The sequence below is a fragment of the Talpa occidentalis genome, unplaced genomic scaffold (assembly GCF_014898055.3).
Source record: "Talpa occidentalis isolate TD23 unplaced genomic scaffold, MPIMG_talOcc4v2.1 talOcc4.8, whole genome shotgun sequence".
NCBI classification, from domain to species: Eukaryota; Metazoa; Chordata; class Mammalia; order Eulipotyphla; family Talpidae; genus Talpa; species Talpa occidentalis.
The window spans coordinates 75,774,707-75,792,423 of NW_023605194.1; the positions used below are offsets into that span (position 1 = coordinate 75,774,707).

Consider the following 17,717-nt stretch of genomic DNA (forward strand, 5'->3'; position numbering starts at 1 on the left):
GGAGAAAGAACAGAAAGAGAATTCATATTTTTAAGTTAACAGTCATGTATGTACCAGGTACTGTGCTAAGTACTCAGTTCTTAGGACAATTAAAGATTTGCCAAAGATCATTCAGGTTGGCAGAACCTGAATATGAACTTAGGATTATCTTAGTTCAAAGCCAAACCTAGAACTAGCTCTTCAGCATTTTCAGCAGAGAATGAGGGAAGAGCAATCCAACAGAAGGATCAGCATATGCAAAAGCCTGGAGGAATGAGACCCTGTATTTGGAAAACTAGGAGAAGATCATTGAGGACCAAGATACCAGAGGGAAAGTGCAGGAAGATGAGATTAAAGAATAGGTTAGATCTAGAATAGGTTCAATCTAATAGGTTAGATTGAAGAATAGGTGGAGAGCCTTGTAACACCATGCTGAAGAAACTTGAACTAATACTGTGGATGATGGAAATTTCTGCATTTTATACAGCAGACAATGCAACAAGAGCTAACATTTCTGAAGCACTGATCATTCGCCAGGGATCTCACTAGGTGCCTGCTTTATTACTTAATTCTGACAATCAGTGAAACAGTACTATCTTACCCCCATTTTTCAGATAAGGTCATTGTCATTTGGAGGGATTTAGTAATGCATCATCGGCTGCCCAGAGCCCAAAATTTTAACCAGAACCAAGAGAATTAACCCCATTGCCAGAGGCATCCATATGTCATAATAAATAACCCCTCTGCATTACAATAGCACTAGGAATGTGCTATCCTGAGAGGACCAGAAGACTGTCAGTCCCTCCAATCCTTGTCTGTGTTCTGTGGTTCTGATGCGGGCCCCACCACCGTAAGCGTCTCCTAGACAGGCACTCCAGGTGCCACCACTCTGACACAAAGTGGCATCAAGAGCTGTAACAGGGGGGCCCTCCCTGATGTCCCAGGTGTTAAGTCTCGGTGCTATCCCCTCTGCTGCCTGAGTTCCTGAGTTCGATCCCCGCCAGGGAGCTGACCCACATATGGCGCAACATACCTCTCCCGTCTAGCTGCTGCTTCCCTCCACAGTGTATTTCAGTAGATCTGCCTGCTCTGCTACACTATCTCTGGCCTACACTCCAGTTCTCATACACAAAAATAAATTATATTTTTAAAAGATCTTAAAGAAAAAAAAAGCGCTGGAACAGGGAGTTTTCAAGCAAGAAATAATACCCGATTCTAACAACTAATAACAGGAGTCAAAACGAAGTCTAGCTCAGTGTCTGGCACATGATAGGTCCTCAATAATGACCTGTGACAGTGAGGAAGGGGCGGTGGGGCTGCAGAAGGGGTAAGCGCTTGGGAGATAAAACGCCTGGTGCGGGTACAGCCGCGGCGCAGGGTGAGGCGCGCGGCGGGGAATCGGGCATTCCTCCGCGCGGTCGGGCCTGCTCCCCAGAAATTGCTCCTCCGCGCAGCGCGGCTCGCGGCGTCAGGGCGTGGTCCTTCCCGAGACCGCGCCGAGCCGACTTTACCACCCGCGCGGAGCAGGGAGGCGGGGCCTGCCGCGGGGCCCTGGGCGCGCGGGCGGCCCCAGCCCGGGGGCGGGGCGACGAGGGGCGGGCCCGCGGCGGGGGCGTGGCCGGGGCGCGGCCGCGCTGGGGACGCGGGGGGAAGGCCCGGGAGGCGGGGCGAGGAGCGCGGGAGGAGGTGACGCGGCCGCGGAGGTGACGCCGTGTGGTCGCGCGCCCCTTCCGGCGCGGGGAGGGCGCTGACGATCCGGGGCCGCTCGGCCGCAGGCCGCCTCCAACGCCGCGGGATGTAGCGCCGGGGACCGCGGCCCCCAGCAGAGCCTCCCGCCCGACTGTGAGTTTCCCGGGGCGGACGCCGCGAGCGGGTGGGCGGAACTCGGCCGGAGCGCGGGGACCCCCGAGGACCTTCGGCCGGGGCCAGAGACTGGGCAGCCGGGTAGGGTGGGAGGTGACCCGCTCACAAGTCCCGAGGGCCGAGACCCCCTGCCTCGGAGACGGCCGGGCTCCCCCCACAAACCCAGGGGTCTGGGTTGTAAACATTTCCGGCCCCTCCTACTGCGCGCCGCCTCCGAGGCGGCTTCTGAAGCAGTTTCAGTGCGGAGGACCGGGCTGCGCGTCCCCTGCTGTGCCCCGGCTGCCGGCTGCCCTGGTGAGTGCTTGTGTTCCCAGCCGCGCCGGGGGTGGAGACGGATTCGGGCTCTGACTCCGGACGGGACAGACCAGAGCTGAGCCTGCTCGGGAGGCCGCCGCGCGAGCTTGGAGAGGAGGGGGATGCGGGCCTGGGTCCTAGACTGCCTCTCAGCAGGGAGCCCACGCCTTCGGTGGCCTGCGGAGCCCTAAGGTTCCTCGACCGGCAGGTCCACGGTGACCGTGGCCCCCCCACCACCTTGACGGGTGAGGAGGGGACGTTGGTGGACAATTGACTGGCTTAAGGTAGTTCAGAAGCTGAAACTGAGCAAAATCTACTTTGCAGCAAAACGAAATTTTCTTTCACTTAGAAATCGCACATTGATGTTTGCCAGCTTGTGTTTGGGATTTGGGGTTTTCAAGCCTTCAGTTTTTCAGGGAAAAAAACAGATGTTTCATCACAGTTTCTGGTGCTTCGGGGGTGAATGGGAAACTGACCAGGCGAATTTCAGTTTACACAGTTTCAGGTGTCAGAGGAGCAATAAGAGACCCACACAATGCTTTACTTATCCATAGTGCTACCTCCAAGTATTTAGAAGACAGGCTAGAAAACACAGCAGGAGATAGGCTGCCACGACTCAAATCAAGAAATCAAGCTCAAAGCTGATCATGGCTGATTCTTTTCTGAAATGAAAGAGTGGAATCTGTTTACCACTTTTCTCTCTTGATAAGGATTGGGTCACCTGTGATGGTGCAACTGCTGATGCTGAGGTTTTTATATTATCTATACTGTACTAGGAATTTAGACTGGGCGGTGCTAAACAGAGTGCAATGTCAGGATAGCAGTTCCCAGCTTGCAGCCACTTCACTCAGTTTCTTTATTCCAGAAATAACTTATGTGTTCCCAGATAGTGGCTGGCACTTGGGCAATCAATCTTAAAACCTGATGTGTTTCTGAAAGTTCATCCTAGGGTAGACCTCCACAAAATTGTCCCTTATTGCAGAGCAAATTCTGAAAGCACTCTGTCCACCGTGGCCAAGAAATCACATGATTCCCAAGGGATTTAAAAGAAAATTAATCGACCCCTTTGCCTCCAAGTAGGAAAGAATCACAGATGAGTATCAGGAAGCAACATAAATACAGTATGCTCCCCGTTGCTGATGCATAAGGTACACCACGTTAGCTAGGCTTTTAGGCCATCTTCACTTTCTGCAGTCTGGCCTCATTTTACCTTTCCAAGACTCCCATATGAAAAAGTACCCTGGGATCTTTTTCTTTCATGTCTGCCTTGGTTCACACATGGTACCCTCCTGAAATGCCCTGCTTCTGTCTCTGCCTATCAAGAGCCTTTCTTAAAATTTTCTACAAACCTTTCCTCATCATTCCAACTAAAATTGAGGTTTTCTGCTTACTTTCTCCAACACTTCATGGCATTTAGTCTTGAGATGTTAGAAAATAAAAATGATTTCCCTCTTAAAATAGGCCAGCAACCATGTCTAACTACTCTTTGTCTCATGTCTAGCCACAATGTCACACATACCTATTGTGAATCACAATAGGTATTCTCATCCGGATAAAGGATAGAGTTTGCACTTCTTTATAGGTCAGTAAATTTGTTCTCTATTTCCCTAGGAAAATTTTTTACTCTTGTAATATTAAGCTAACAAACGCTTAACATTCTTGCTGCATTATCAAGACCCATGCATTTATGATCACACTGGTGAACTAAACATCTTTAGTCTAGAGCTTTATTAATCTAGAGCTTTATTAATTTTGGTGGGCTTTTTTTTTTTCTGGTTCTGATACTATCAGAGTTATTACATTTTGTCCTTAATGCCCATTTGTTCCTCATATTGCCCAAGGGGCTTTGTACTTCTCACTATACTCAAAGTTAATTCCCTTTTCTGCTCAGAAAGGTTGGGGGTGTGATTAATGTTTATAAAGTTTGTAGCTATCTTGGATTGCAAAGATCCTTGAACGGGCCCTCTAACTAAACCAGTTCCAAGTGATTGGCTTTTAGGCATGTACCTAGTTTACTTTTGTTTTATTGGGCTTTCTGAAGTATACAGAGATCATTAAAATGTGTAACTGTATTGACCATATATCTGTAATGTATTTGAAAGCCGGGTATTAAAAAATAGGAACTCTTTCATATACCTATTTACTGTTTACTGTGTGTGTGCATGTACATGGGTGTTGGTTATGGCATTTGAAAAGCTTATGTCTTTTGTTGGAGGCTAAAAAGATCTCTTCTGTAGGGATAGCTTTTACTGGAAAAGAGTTGCAAAGGAAGTTAGATTGTGATTTTCCACTTCAGACTCTTAAATGAGACTTGGCATCAGATAGGAAAGCTGAGGCCTCATTACAGCATTTTGGTTATTTTCAAACATAGGTCTTTGCCTTGCCTTATTTTCCCCCAGCAGTGCTGTGAAACCACCTTTCCCAGCAAAGGGAGTATATACTTTGAGAAAATGTAACTGTGTTGTCTTTGCTGCTAGACTGGTTTCACTGGGAAAGGTCAGTGTTGAAGTAGACATAGAGCCTGCTCTTGGAATTTCTAAGAGGCGAGGGAGCTCAGATTTGAAATTGAAGATGGAAACTCAGTGGTGAAAATAATGTAATATATACAGATGTTGATTTATAATGTTTCCTATACAGTGAAACCTATACAATGTTATAAACTTCAATTAAAAGCAAAAAACTCCAAGAAGTGTTGTGCTTGGACTCCAGAGAAGGCATGTGAGACAACCGAGAAAACTTGGGAACTGGTTCAGAGAATAAATGTCTCAAACAACTGCACGGGAAATAAACTCTCCTGCTAACTGGCTGGTGATTAAGAATCAGTCCTTCCCCAAGTTTGACACTGGATTACCTTATTTACAGGAGCACAAATAACCTCTCTGCCGCCACAGCTTTATTCTCTAATATTCCAGGTTTATCCAGTTGGGAAGCTTAGTGGTAAAGATTTATTAGCTTGAGTTAAAGAAATCCCATCAAAAATGCATTCAGTGGAGTTTGGCTCAATTATAAATTGCTATATTGGGTGTGGTGAGTTTGAGGGGAAATGTGTTTCCTCTAAAACACATAAGTTGGTAGAAAGCTGGTAAAAAGTTGAATTATATTTGGCTTTCCTGAGTGTTCCCAGACTCAGTCTAGTACCTTAGGGGTTTGTGCTGATTTTATATAATAGAGGGAGAAAAAACCCACTTGTCATAATTCCCAGTTGTTTGTGAGTGGCCCACTCTATCAGAAGTTTTCAGGTCCTAGAATTATTCATTCTTGCCAGACCTCTGATCCCTATCCCTTTTCTGTCTCCATGTTGCTGCTGTAGTTTAGAAAAACAAACTGAGCAATGGACTTGGCTCACTATGAAGGCATTGACCTCCACTGTATATATTTTAATGCATGTTGACATATTAGTAGCATGAGTTGTAGCTGATGGCAGATTTGTTAGGTTAATGGGGGTGTCGCATTAGGTTTGGTGATTCTGGGTCTAGAAGACGATGCTGAAGGGAGGTATAGGAGCTACTAAGAGAGGAGGAAATCAGAAGAATTCACAGAAAGTGATTTGGACAAAAAAGGAAAAGACTTTGATGATGACCAAGGTCATCCTAGGTGAACACTAGAGGACATAGAAACTTTTAAGATCAAATTAAATTAGTAAGAATACCAAGATGGAGGGCGCAGCAGTTGAATGCTAGGCTGGGAAGCTGCCTGCAGACTCTGCAGCGCCGGTTTGATCCCCAGCCCCCAGCAAGGGTCCCACACGGCACGCAGACCTCTCTGTCATTCTGCCTGTTCTGTTTCCCGCTCTGGCTCTGGTGAATTCTTTCGCCCTCCCAAGCTTCTGACTGTACCCAGTGCTTGTATGTATGTATGTATGAATAAATAAATAAATAAATATTAAAGGGGAAAAAAAAAAGAATACCAAGATGGAGTCTCTATCTGATCTCAGACTCTATTGCTCAACTGAAAGTTTGTATCTCTTACTTTGACCATAGCAGATGGTCAGATGCCATTGCCTTATGCCATCTGATTATAGACTGTCTGAAGACAGTGGCTTAAATTTGTTCATCTTTGTATTTTGTACAGTACCTTAGAATGCCTGGGGGTGCTAGTACTAACTACATTGGTTAAATATTCAGTGAAAGTGTTGGCTTACTCTGGGGGAAGGGACAGGAGAAAGCCCACAAGCATGAGAGAAAAAAGTGCATAAATCCCTAGCTAAGAAGACATTTAGGCGTTTATGCTTGTAAATCTTATGTTTGCTGGCTGGAATGCTACTGCAGTCATTCATTCATTTTGAAATGCAAGTTCTGACCAAAATCAGGATGTGTATCAATTTATGTTCCATGTAGTGTCATATCCCAGAAAGTGGGCACTTGTTTTTTTTTGTTGTTGTTTGGTTTTTGTTTGTTTTTGCCCCAGTGGCCTGCTTCTAAAGCACCGGCATCAGTATCCTAAGCTAAGTGTGTTCCCCTCATCAGACTTCGCCAAGATGCCCAAAGCTATTTATATTTTTTGCTCCAGTATAAATTATTTCTTAAGCTGTTTATTAGGTAGTACTGCACTTAGGGGAAATATATTTTGTGGTCAGCCTATTGAAAAAGATTTCCCAATGTTTCTCTCCCTTGGGTCTTCTATCTCCTAAGGTTTCCTGTTCTCCTTTGTTGGCAATGACTGAGCTGGCATCTGGCTTGTCAGAGTCTTGCACATTTAAAGGAAGAGGAACTGTCTGTTGACACCACATAAAGATCTGCCATACAGTGAGTTACTGTTTTGTCTCTGGACTAGATTTGCCTGTTGCTTTCAGCTGTGCTTGTGAGTTGAGCATAGCAAGTCTGGTCTGAAATTTGAGGACTGCCCGCCCCTGCATGCCTGTGTCCAGTTATAATCCCTGACACACAATTGTGATTACTCTTGGATTAAAAATAAAAATGTCAAAGATGTTTTTATAGTGAGCCATGGAAAATAAAGACAGTGTCTTCCTCAGGGGCAAAGTCATGCTTACCACACATTATAAAGATTTGGGTTCCCTGAGCTTAAGTTTCCCCTCCTGTAATGCAGCCCACTCCACATGCTGGTGTCACCTGGCCATCTTTGTATTGCCCCATGGGTATCAGGTAAGCAGTGCAAGAAAATGCTAATATTCTGGCTACTAATACTGCTATGAGTAATGAAGTCCTCTGCTTCAAAGGAGGGAGGTGACGGGAACTAGTAACTTACAAGATAGTGAAACTTTTTGGGCACTTTCTCCCTCTTTTCGATATTATTTTCATCTCCCTAAGGCCTGATTAAAGATTGCTGCCTAAATCCAACTCAGGAAAACCTGAAATGTTTTGAGACTTTTTTCCTAGAAAACTGAGTTCTGGATTTCTCTGATTTTTCTAAAGGATCCATGTGCCTGTCTCTAGTTTCTGAAAAACTAGTATGAGTGGGGCTTAGTTATGAGCTACAGTGGCTGGACAAGCTCTTGCTGAGCCGGTTGTTTGGTATGTGTGTGGCAAAGGGCAAGGCAGGGGCTGCCTCCTGGGGTTCAGCTTCCTGCTTCCAGGTAAGTTATCGCTTGCTTGAAAGAGGGATTATGGTGAAAGTTTGATATCCAAGTGTTGAAACCAGGCTATAATCCTATAATAGTACCAGTAGCCCTACAGAAAACTAAACCACTGGGTATCTAGCCCATGACCAAGTTCCTTTTGCATACCAAGCACACTTGTCTGATCATTTGTAGATAAAGCCCCACTGAGTTCAGTTGGCATTTAATTCATTTTGAAGCCTGGGTGGTATTGTAGTAATTACAACCAGGTATTGGCTTCATAGTTTTGCTCCTTAGGCCCAAATCCAGGTCTTTCTTGGGCAGAACAACTTTGGGAACGGTAGGCCAGACTCTCCTCTCCAGATGGAGATGCCATACCTGTGGGAGGGAGTTGAAGGTGGGTGTGACAGTTTGGCACAATAACCCCAGATCCCTTGAAGATAAGTGACTGGGTTTATATTTTTAGCCTTCTGCATAAGATTGGTGAGGCTCTGAGCACAGAGTGACATTAAAGAGGGAGAACAATGAAAAGATTTCATTCTAGCAATTAATTGGCCATTAGAATTGGAAACAGGGTATGGCTGATTAGCTGTATCCTATTCAGTACTGACTTGTAGAAATAGAGGAATCAACTATAAATACTCTTCTGTTTGTGTTTACTTTCAAGGTCACCATCACAGGGAGATCTCTGCCTCCTGGGCTGAGAGACCCCACCTTTCCCCCAAGCTGAAACCGTGGTGTATTGAGGTACCAGCCAGATGTCTTCTCACAAAGGGTCTGTGGTGGCACAGGCCAATGGGGCTCCTGCCAGTAACAGAGACACCGACACAGTGGAGCTGGCTGAACTGGGGCCCCTGCTGGAAGAGAAGGGCAAGCGAGCAATCGCCAACCCAACCAAGGTGAGTCATCTTCCCAAGTCCTCCCCTCGGTCAGCATCTCTCCTTTGGCCTTGGACAGAATCCATTTATTAAGATCTCAACTCCTCCCAAAGGGGAACCATTGCATCCTGGGAAAATCTCTATCCCTCTCGTTAGCACACTGTTAGTTATCTTTTTGTTTTTCCCATTGTAAGCTGAATCCAGTAGGTAATCAGTAAATACCTTCGAGTTGAATGAAGGAAACAGTCAGTGAAGATTTGGTTTGGTTTCATATAACAAACAAAAATCCTTTACAGCTGTCTGTCTCACATAAAAGGATTCTGGAAGTAACCAATCCAACACTGATGTGGAGGCTTCACTGCTCTCAGGCACCTATCAAGCTCCTCCATCATTTTTCTTCCTTTTTTTTTTTTTTAAGATTTATTTATTTATGCATACAAGAACTGGGGAACAGGCCAGAGGTGTGAGGGCGATGAGAGGATTCACCAGGGACAGTGGGGAGCAGAACAGGCAGATTGACCAAAATACACTGCTGAGGAGAGCAGGGGCAAGTCAGGAGAGGTCTGCTGCGCCATGTGGGTCACCTCCCTGGCCAGGGGTCAAACTCATGCTGCAGTGGCTGTGGATAGCTTCATAGTGTTGCGTCCTAACCCCTTGCGCCATCAGGGAGGCCTCTTCCTTCATTTTTTATGTGTTACCTGTCACACCTACATTCTAACCACCAAAAAGGAGGAAAGGGGATGAAGAAGGGTCCACCCTTTCTGAAGGCATCCTGTAGTACTTCCATTTATATATCTCAGCCAGAACTTAGTTCCATGTGATATTCAGCTGCACTGGAGGTGAAGCAATATACCCTTCTCATTGGATCTGCGTAAAATTACAATAATGCCTCCCTGAATAAAACCAAGAACTTTGCTACTGAAGAAAAGAGAGAAAGAATGGATATTGGGGTAGGTAAGCGAAACGCTGTATCATAAAATCTAAGAGGGACCGTTTGTTTACCTGAGACCATCGGCAGGAGAAAGACTAGCCCAAAGGAGGAGCTGAGCCGCCAGGCTCTCAGTCTCTATGGAGTGGAGCCCTGGGACCAGAGGAAGGTTTCTCCGCCTGCTGGGCGGGCACTATCCCCTGTGCACACCATGGCATGGCCTGTGCTCCTGAGAGCTGCTGTGGATACAGAGTTTCAGCCATGATATCATCCCCAGAGTCCTGAACAGGGAACTATGTACAGACTTAAATTGTGAAGGGAATCTCTGAGACACAATGTCTTTTTCCTTGTTTTGGAATTTTAGTGATCTGGAAGAGAAAAATATTTGGGGAATCTGGGGAAAATTGATAACCATTATCCTGGAGATAAGGATGGTCCATTCAGACTTAAAGAACGTCTAGGACTGGTATGCTCATCTGATCCTGTGTCCCTCCATTGCCAGCCCCACCAGTCTGTCTCCTCAGCACTGAATCAAACTTACCTTCTAGCATTTACACAGTATAACAAATCTTAAGTTACAGTGTTGTGAACTCAGCAACTGCCATGCATTTGGAGAAAAAAATCACAAGCCTGATGTGTAGGAGAGACTGAGCAGAAAGCATTGAGTTCGAGTTTCTCTGGATCTGTCTGATCTGGAATTGTTTATGAGATGTCTCCTAGGATTGGTTTTTCTTCATTTTTTCTCCTACAGGCAGAAGAAGAGCAAGCATGCCCAGCGCCCCAGGAGGAAGAGGAGGAGGTGCGGGTGCTGACGCTTCCCCTGCAGGCCCACCATGCCATGGAGAAGATGGAGGAGTTTGTGTATAAGGTGCAGCCTGATAACCTGTGTCCTGGAAGGGGAAGGGCCGTAGGCCTGCTTGGGTGTTCCCAGCAGCAAGCCTGCCCTGGGTTGAAGAAGAGCTTTTACACCAGTGGGTGGATTTTGTTTTTACTTAGGTGAAGTAAATGTAAGGAAAGACAGGCTAAGTTTTTATGGCCTACTGTGTTCAGAATACATCTGGAACAGGCGTTCTTAACTTTATTGGGGCTATTGATCCCTTTTCCAGTCATCAGAATATTTAAATGTGATAATATGGATTCCTTTATTAATAAACATGCATTAATAATAAGCCATAGCACTTCATTAAAACTTATAATTAGTACAGGGGCCTCCCTGGTGGTACAAGGGATCAAGACACAGCACTGTGAAGCTATCTGAGTGCTGTGCACTTGGTTTGATCCCCAGCCAAAGAGCTACCCCCATAGCACAGCAGACCTGTCCTGGCTCACCCGCTGTTCCCCTCAGCAGTGTATTTCAGTGGATCTGCCTCTTCTGTTCCCCACTCTGTCTTTGGTGAATCCTCTTGCCCCTCACACTTCTAGCCTGTACCCCAGTTCTTGAATACACAAATAAATAAATCTGTAAAAGGGGGTGGGAAGTGTACGGGGATTATAACCAAGATGAAATGCATACATTGTGCAAAAATGAAAAATGATGTAAAAAATATATAAAATAAAATAAAATTTAAAAATAAATCTGTAAAAAAATTTATAATTAGTATATATCTACAAAAATTTTTATGTATCTACAAAACTTATGTATAAAAATAATGATTTCTACTGGTGACAGTCACAAGTTTTAATATTACTGTGATTTGTTGTCCACATTTATAAGTTTTAGTTAGAGATACATGAAAAAAAAAAGATAATTTTATTTCCAAATTCCCATCTACTTCTTGGGTTCTGTTAATCGTCCATGTAATTAGATTAAGAATTCTTGCTCTAAAAAGACCATCTCAGCCTAGTATAATTTTAGAATACAATGGAGAGAAAGGGTAGAGCAGGGCCAACCAGAAGCTCCTGGAAGAGAGGGGCAAATGAGGGATAAAATGTGTATTTTTAAAACCATATGTATAATTCTATTTCTTTTTTTCCATTCATAATATTTATTTAATTTTGAAATTTCAGGTAGCTTAAAGGAGATCCTGCCAGTAACTAACATAAGAACAGAGGCTTTTTTTAAAAGTGGCTAAGATATGGGTCACACTGTGCTGGCCTTATCCCTGCTATGTCTTGGGTAGCACCAGGTGCAGGCTCGTTCCCCTTATTACCTGGGGCCATTCAGAGCCTGCTTGGCCTCCTCCTAGATGGCTCTACTTTATCCTTAGCCTTGGGGAAATGGGGGTTCTCTGGAGGCGCACTGAGAGAGAACGTATCTATCGCAGGTCTGGGAGGGACGCTGGAGAGTCATCCCATATGATGTGCTGCCTGACTGGCTGAAGGACAATGACTACTTGCTACATGGCCATCGGCCACCCATGCCCTCCTTCCGGGCTTGCTTCAAGAGCATCTTCCGCATCCATACAGAAACTGGCAACATCTGGACCCATCTGCTTGGTGAGTGATATGGATGGAAAATGTCTCCTTAAATGCCAAGGGAGTCTATAACCTTTGTCCATGGGAAGGAAGAAGAGCAAAGTTGTTCTGATTGATGAGTAGCTGGCACTGTTCCTCCAAATTATCAGTGAGCTTGGGTGATTCTTGATCACTGATCCTTGAAATGGGGGAAGGGAGGCCTCACCACAGGAGAAGATACTGGAACTACATGTTCTCATGTGATCCCTGGCACAACTTCTCTAGATAGAAGCAATTCCTTCTAGTTCATAAATTCTCCTTGTCAAGACAAAATGCCAACATTTCCCAAAAAGGGGGTTTTATCTGGGATTTATATGATTGGTGCCATTTTTTCCTGAAATTTCAGACTGTAGTTCCCACAGTTTCACCCTGTAGTTCACTGATTTAGTACCATAGACTGTCAAAGTGCGTTTATTCCCTTTTTCCTCAGACTTTCTGGTGTTTTTTTTTTCCCCCCTCCTGTAGGTTTCGTGCTGTTTCTCTTTTTGGGAATCTTGACCATGCTCAGACCAAATATGTACTTCATGGCCCCTCTACAAGAGAAGGTGGTTTTTGGGATGTTCTTTTTGGGCGCAGTGCTTTGCCTCAGTTTCTCCTGGCTCTTTCACACCGTCTATTGTCACTCAGAGAAAGTCTCTCGGACGTTTTCCAAGTGAGTTGAAAGCGTGTCAGTAAAGACCAGGCACTATTGATGCAGCTGGTGAGCTGACTGTTAACTGATTGCTGGGAGCTCCAGTGCTCATAAACGTCCCCAGTTTGCCAGAAGAAAGACATTCTATTTGGGGACTATAATAGGGTGATAAGCTTTTCTCCTACATCCTTCATGAAAAAATTCACTACTTAGGGCCTCCCTGGTGGCGCAGCCGTTGAACGCTGGGTTGCGAAGCTGCCCGCAGCCTCTGCAGCGCCAGTTCGATTCCTGGCCTCCAGGCGAGGGTCCCACATGGCGCGCAGACCTCTCCTGCCGCCCGCTGCTCCCCTCAGCAGTGTACTTCGTCTGTTTGCCTGCTCTGTTCCCCGCTCTGGCTCTGGTGAATTCTCTCACCCTCCCGCGCTTCTGACTGTACCCAGTGCTTGTATAAATAAATAAATCTTTAAAAAAAAAAAAAATTCACTACTTCCATCTCAACAGATGAAATCCAGTTGTGGAATATATTTTCTTTTTCTTTTTTTTTTTTTTTTTTTTAATAGAGGCATGTTTTATTTATTTATTTATTTATCTGTTTGTTTGTTTATACATGCACTGGGTACAGTCAGAAGCGCGGGAAGGTGAGAGAATTCACCAGAGCCAGAGCGGGGAGCAGAGCAGGCAGAAGGACCGAAGTACCCTGCTGAGGGGAGCAGCGGGTGGCAGGAGAGGTCTGCGCGCCATGTGGGACCCTCCTCCGGTGGGCGGGGAGCAGCCGGGGATTGAACCGGCGCCGCAGAGGCCGCGGGCAGCTTTGCAACCCAGCGCTCAACCGCTGCGCCACCGGGGAGGCCCTGTGGAATATATTTTCTACCTGCACAATACTATCCCTTAAGAAACTTGTAGTGCCATTGTGCTGCATTCTGAGACCAAGTACCAAGTGCTATCTTAGCTTCCTATTGGCCAGAGTCAAGCAGGCGTGGTACTCCGTGCTTCGTCTGCTGGTGCTCTAGCCCAGCTGTCAAGTCACGCTTATCTGTGCTGCCCATGCGTTGCTGGAAGCCCCAGATGTCTGCCATCTCCGGCTTTCCATACTCTCAGCTCCGAGCTTGGAGCTCTGTTTGTTTGTTTGTTTGTTTTTATTGTTGTTGGCTTTGGATTGGCGGTGGGTTTATTGTGTTTTTCCCAACAATACCCATTAGAAGAACACATTTTTATCCTGAAAAATGTCAACTGAAACAAAACAGTACCCTTAATAATATTCCCAACTTGGGCCTCCCTGGTGATGCAAGGGGTTAAGCACCGCACTATGAAGCTATTACAGCCTCTGCAGCACAAGTTCAATCCCCGGCCGGCCAAATAGAAACCCACATGGTAAAGCAGACCTCTCCTGTCTCACCCGCTGCTCCCCTCAGCAGTGTATTTCAGTCAGTCTACCTGTTCTGTTCCCCACTCTGTCTCTGGTGAATTCTCTTTCTCTCTCTCTCTCACACACACACACACACACCGCATCTCTGGCCTGTACCCCAGCTCTTGTATGCATAAATAAATAAATCTTTAAAATAATAATAATACCAACTTAAGAGTTTTGTTTTAGAATTCAACCTGGCAGGAACGGAGACTATTCAGAGCCTTCCTGAGTACAGAGCTGAGAACCAGTGAGATCGAAGCATCAACTAGCAGTTCACAACTAAGGCGGGGGACTAAAATTCTGTGACCAGGGCTTCTTGGAATATTTCTACTGAAGAATATAAGTGCCTGACTTTGTGGGATTTTAATCCAGGTTATAGGATAGGTTGTATGGCAAGTGAGACTAGGGTTGGTCAGATCTGGGACTAGAGAATGGAATGAACCAGTTAAATAAATGAAAGGGGTTCTTCATTTCTTCCACACTGGCTGATTTCACTTTTTGTGGTGCTCTTTTTTAGACTGGATTATTCAGGGATTGCCCTCTTGATTATGGGGAGCTTTGTCCCCTGGCTCTATTATTCCTTCTACTGCTCCCCCCAGCCACGGCTTATCTACCTCTCCATCGTCTGTGTCCTGGGCATTTCTGCCATTATTGTGGCACAGTGGGACCGTTTTGCCACCCCTAAGCACCGACAAACAAGAGCAGGTAAGTAGAATACATGGTGTAAACCTCATAGGTATTTGGACCTTGGTTTGCAGCCTAAGGTTTGCAGTTTGGGGACCCCACCCAAATCTTGATTTGTATTTAAAGCTTTCAAAACTGCAAGACTTTTCAAAGCTCAATTCCCTTAAGTTTCATATGACTTCAGTCGATGGCTAATAGGACAGATCATTACCAACTGGTCAGTTAGCTGCAAGTATAGATATGAGAGCTCTTATATTTGGTGTGAGAAAGTTTTATTTAAAAAAAAATTAACCAAGCACTGTCATTTTAGTGGCCTTAGTCCTAAGTATTCAAACCATGGGGTTAAATTTAAAACACCCAGAGTTATTTTACTAAGGGAATGGAATGCTTGGGTTGGTGAATAAAATACCTTGAGCATAAACATTGGTTAACGACTAAGACTATAGCTATAAGCATAAACATCTTTGTGTTGTCCAATCTAGACTCTTATTTTAAACTTTATTACTTCAAACAAAACACGAATTAAGTATTAATCTTCTACGCTTTAGGCTTTTTAATACCTGTTGTGTTTTACCCTTCAGTGAAAAGAATTAAATATTTATCAAAGACCATCTTCTAGGCATTGTGCCTACCAGGGGCTTCTACAGTGATAGAGAAGGTAGTTCTTACCTCCTTTCATGTAGAGTGTAGCAACATGGAGACAGGTGCCCATTCTTCCCTCATGCTTTATCTGTGTGTACCAGCAGCCACGGACACCTTGTGGATTGGGTATAGCTATCTACTCAGGAGGTTGGGGTCCTGCTTACGTAAGCCTACTACGATCTTAGCGGGAAACCTGTCCTACTCCTCACTGGCTTGCAAGACACCTGAAGCTTTGCCATCTAAGTTCTGTATCCAAGTCAGCACTCAGAGGATTGTGACATATTATTTTCGCCTAGGCTTCTTAACAGATAAATGAGAGTGGGAGATGTTTGTTCTTGGTGATCTTTAAAAGGTAATCACTGTATAAGCCCTTATCCAGCCCTCTCCCCATTCTGGACGTTGAAACAACATCTGTTACCTATCTAAATTTCCTTAGCACGTTCTATTCACCGAAATGTAGCTAATTACCATAAACATTTGAATTCTGGAGTAACAGTGTCTTCCAGATAGTCTTTTCTATTTCCTTGCTTGACAAGCTTACCTTGGTTTTGTTCAGGAGTGTTCCTGGGACTTGGCTTGAGTGGCGTCGTGCCCACGATGCACTTTACTATCGCCGAGGGCTTCGTCAAGGCCACGACAGTGGGCCAGATGGGCTGGTTCTTCCTCATGGCTGTGATGTACATCACCGGAGCTGGCCTTTACGCTGCTCGGATTCCTGAGCGCTTCTTTCCTGGAAAATTTGACATATGGGTAAGAAAGAACTCCCCCCACAGGGCCCGTGATGGTGTGTGAGCTGCCCAAAGTTAAAGGTTGGGATAGAAGGTGGTGGAAGACGCAGGGAAGATGCAGTGTTGGGGGGTACACATGTATACATAGGGAAACGGAGGGGGGGGGAAACCAATAGTAACATTTTGTGTGTCACTGACAAGCTGTCTCTTTAAAATTTTCTACAACAAATATATCACGTTTACAATGTAAAAAAAAAAAAAACACAACACATTTTAAGGAGAAACTAGAAGAGGTAAATACTTTCTCTGATTTATTTCTCCAATTATTCTGATCTCTCCTTGCCATTATTCTAAAGGCTCTTCTCTTGTTATTCCTACAGTTCCAGTCTCATCAGATTTTCCACGTCCTGGTGGTGGCGGCAGCCTTTGTCCATTTCTACGGTGTCTCCAACCTTCAGGAGTTCCGTTATGGCCTAGAAGGTGGCTGTACTGATGACTCCCTTCTCTGAGCCTTCCTACCTGAGAGGTAGAGGAGGAACTTCCCAAGTGCTTTTAAAAATAACTTCTTTGCTGAAGTGAGAGGAAGAGTCTGAGTTGTTTGTTTCTAGAAGAAACCTCTTAGAGAATTCAGTACCGACCAAGCTCTAGCCCACTTTCACACCTTGCCCAGTGGGTACTGGGCAATAAACTTTCCATTTTCCTAGCTGAGGAGAGTGGGAGTGGCCAAACTCAGCCATCCTCCCCTCAGCAGGCCCCCTCCTCGGCAAGGCAACTGCTGTCCCCTTGCAGAGACAGTACATTGAAGCTCATGTTGAGATTTTAGACCTCCAACCATTTTGGGGAAAGAATGATGGACTGGGACTCTTCAGAAGTTGTTTCTGGAGGAAAATGTCCCTTCCTTACCCCATCCTTACTTTGTAACCTGGCTTATAACAGGCCATCCATTTTTGTAGCACACTTTTCAGAAACAATTATAACCCGGTCCCATTCTTTCTAGAGCCTGGATCTGCTCACACAGCAGGAAGAACAAAGCCACCAACTTTTACATAGCCCGGCTAATCATGGAAGTGTCTCCAGGCTTCAAATAACTTGAGTTTTAATTTTTTTTTTTCTTGGCAGAGTAATGTAAAATTAAAATGGGGAAAGATATTTAATATTTAATACTAAGCTTTAAAAAGAAACCTGCTATCATTGCTATATATCTTGATGCAAAGACTATGATGATAATTAAAGTACAGAAGACACTTGGCATTCAAATATCTGATGTGTGGTCTCAAGTATTTTCACATAACACAAAGGATTAAGACCAGTAAAAAATTTCTGATTCTGCTGAGGAACAAACTTGAACACAGGCATCGACAAGCTGACATGCACAGGCCAGTGAATAAGTCTGATTGAATACCTAGCATCTCAATATAGCTTTATTTTTCTCTGCATATTGCAGACGTTACAGAATTTAGAGTTTAGTGCTGTTAAAACGGCCTTGTGTAAAGTGGTCTCATAAAGGGTTACTCCATGCCTTTCTGTTCCTTTATGGATTGTACTCAACCTCACATGAGTTTTGTTCATCAGAAAGTATAAGGCCCACAGTAATCAGTTCTGAGCTAATTGGGTACTTAGGTGTCCTTTTGAGTTATAAAGTCAGGTATACTTCAAGGATCAGGTTTATTCAACTGGAAAAACAAAAATCCTCCTGAAAAACAGTCCAACTAG

General features: G+C 44.8%; 1 protein-coding gene and 1 long non-coding RNA gene across 6 annotated transcripts in view; one reads left to right on the plus strand and one right to left on the minus strand.

Moving 5' to 3' along the window:
* Positions 1-17,717, minus strand: part of LOC119234446 (uncharacterized) — a 32,383-nt gene that overhangs the window by 2,567 nt on the left and 12,099 nt on the right. Inside the window, exon 3 of the long non-coding RNA XR_005122617.2 lies at positions 15,818-16,006. This is a non-coding gene — a long non-coding RNA (uncharacterized LOC119234446). The remainder of the gene's footprint in view (positions 1-15,817; positions 16,007-17,717) is intronic.
* ADIPOR1 (adiponectin receptor 1) lies at positions 1,731-17,278 on the plus strand. 5 transcript variants are annotated; one of them, XM_037497378.2, is made up of 10 exons: positions 1,731-1,821; positions 6,768-6,881; positions 8,319-8,550; positions 10,209-10,325; positions 11,722-11,893; positions 12,377-12,563; positions 14,468-14,655; positions 15,833-16,026; positions 16,385-16,484; positions 17,002-17,278. In XM_037497378.2, the coding sequence occupies exons 3-10, from the start codon at positions 8,410-8,412 to the stop codon at positions 17,052-17,054; spliced, it is 1,152 nt and encodes a 383-aa protein (XP_037353275.1). In that variant the 5' UTR covers positions 1,731-1,821; positions 6,768-6,881; positions 8,319-8,409; the 3' UTR covers positions 17,055-17,278. The 5 variants fall into 5 exon arrangements, with proteins under 5 accessions (XP_037353275.1, XP_037353279.1, XP_037353278.1 ...); XM_037497382.2 differs by having other exon boundaries at positions 16,385-16,530; positions 17,002-17,039; XM_037497381.2 differs by having other exon boundaries at positions 16,385-17,278.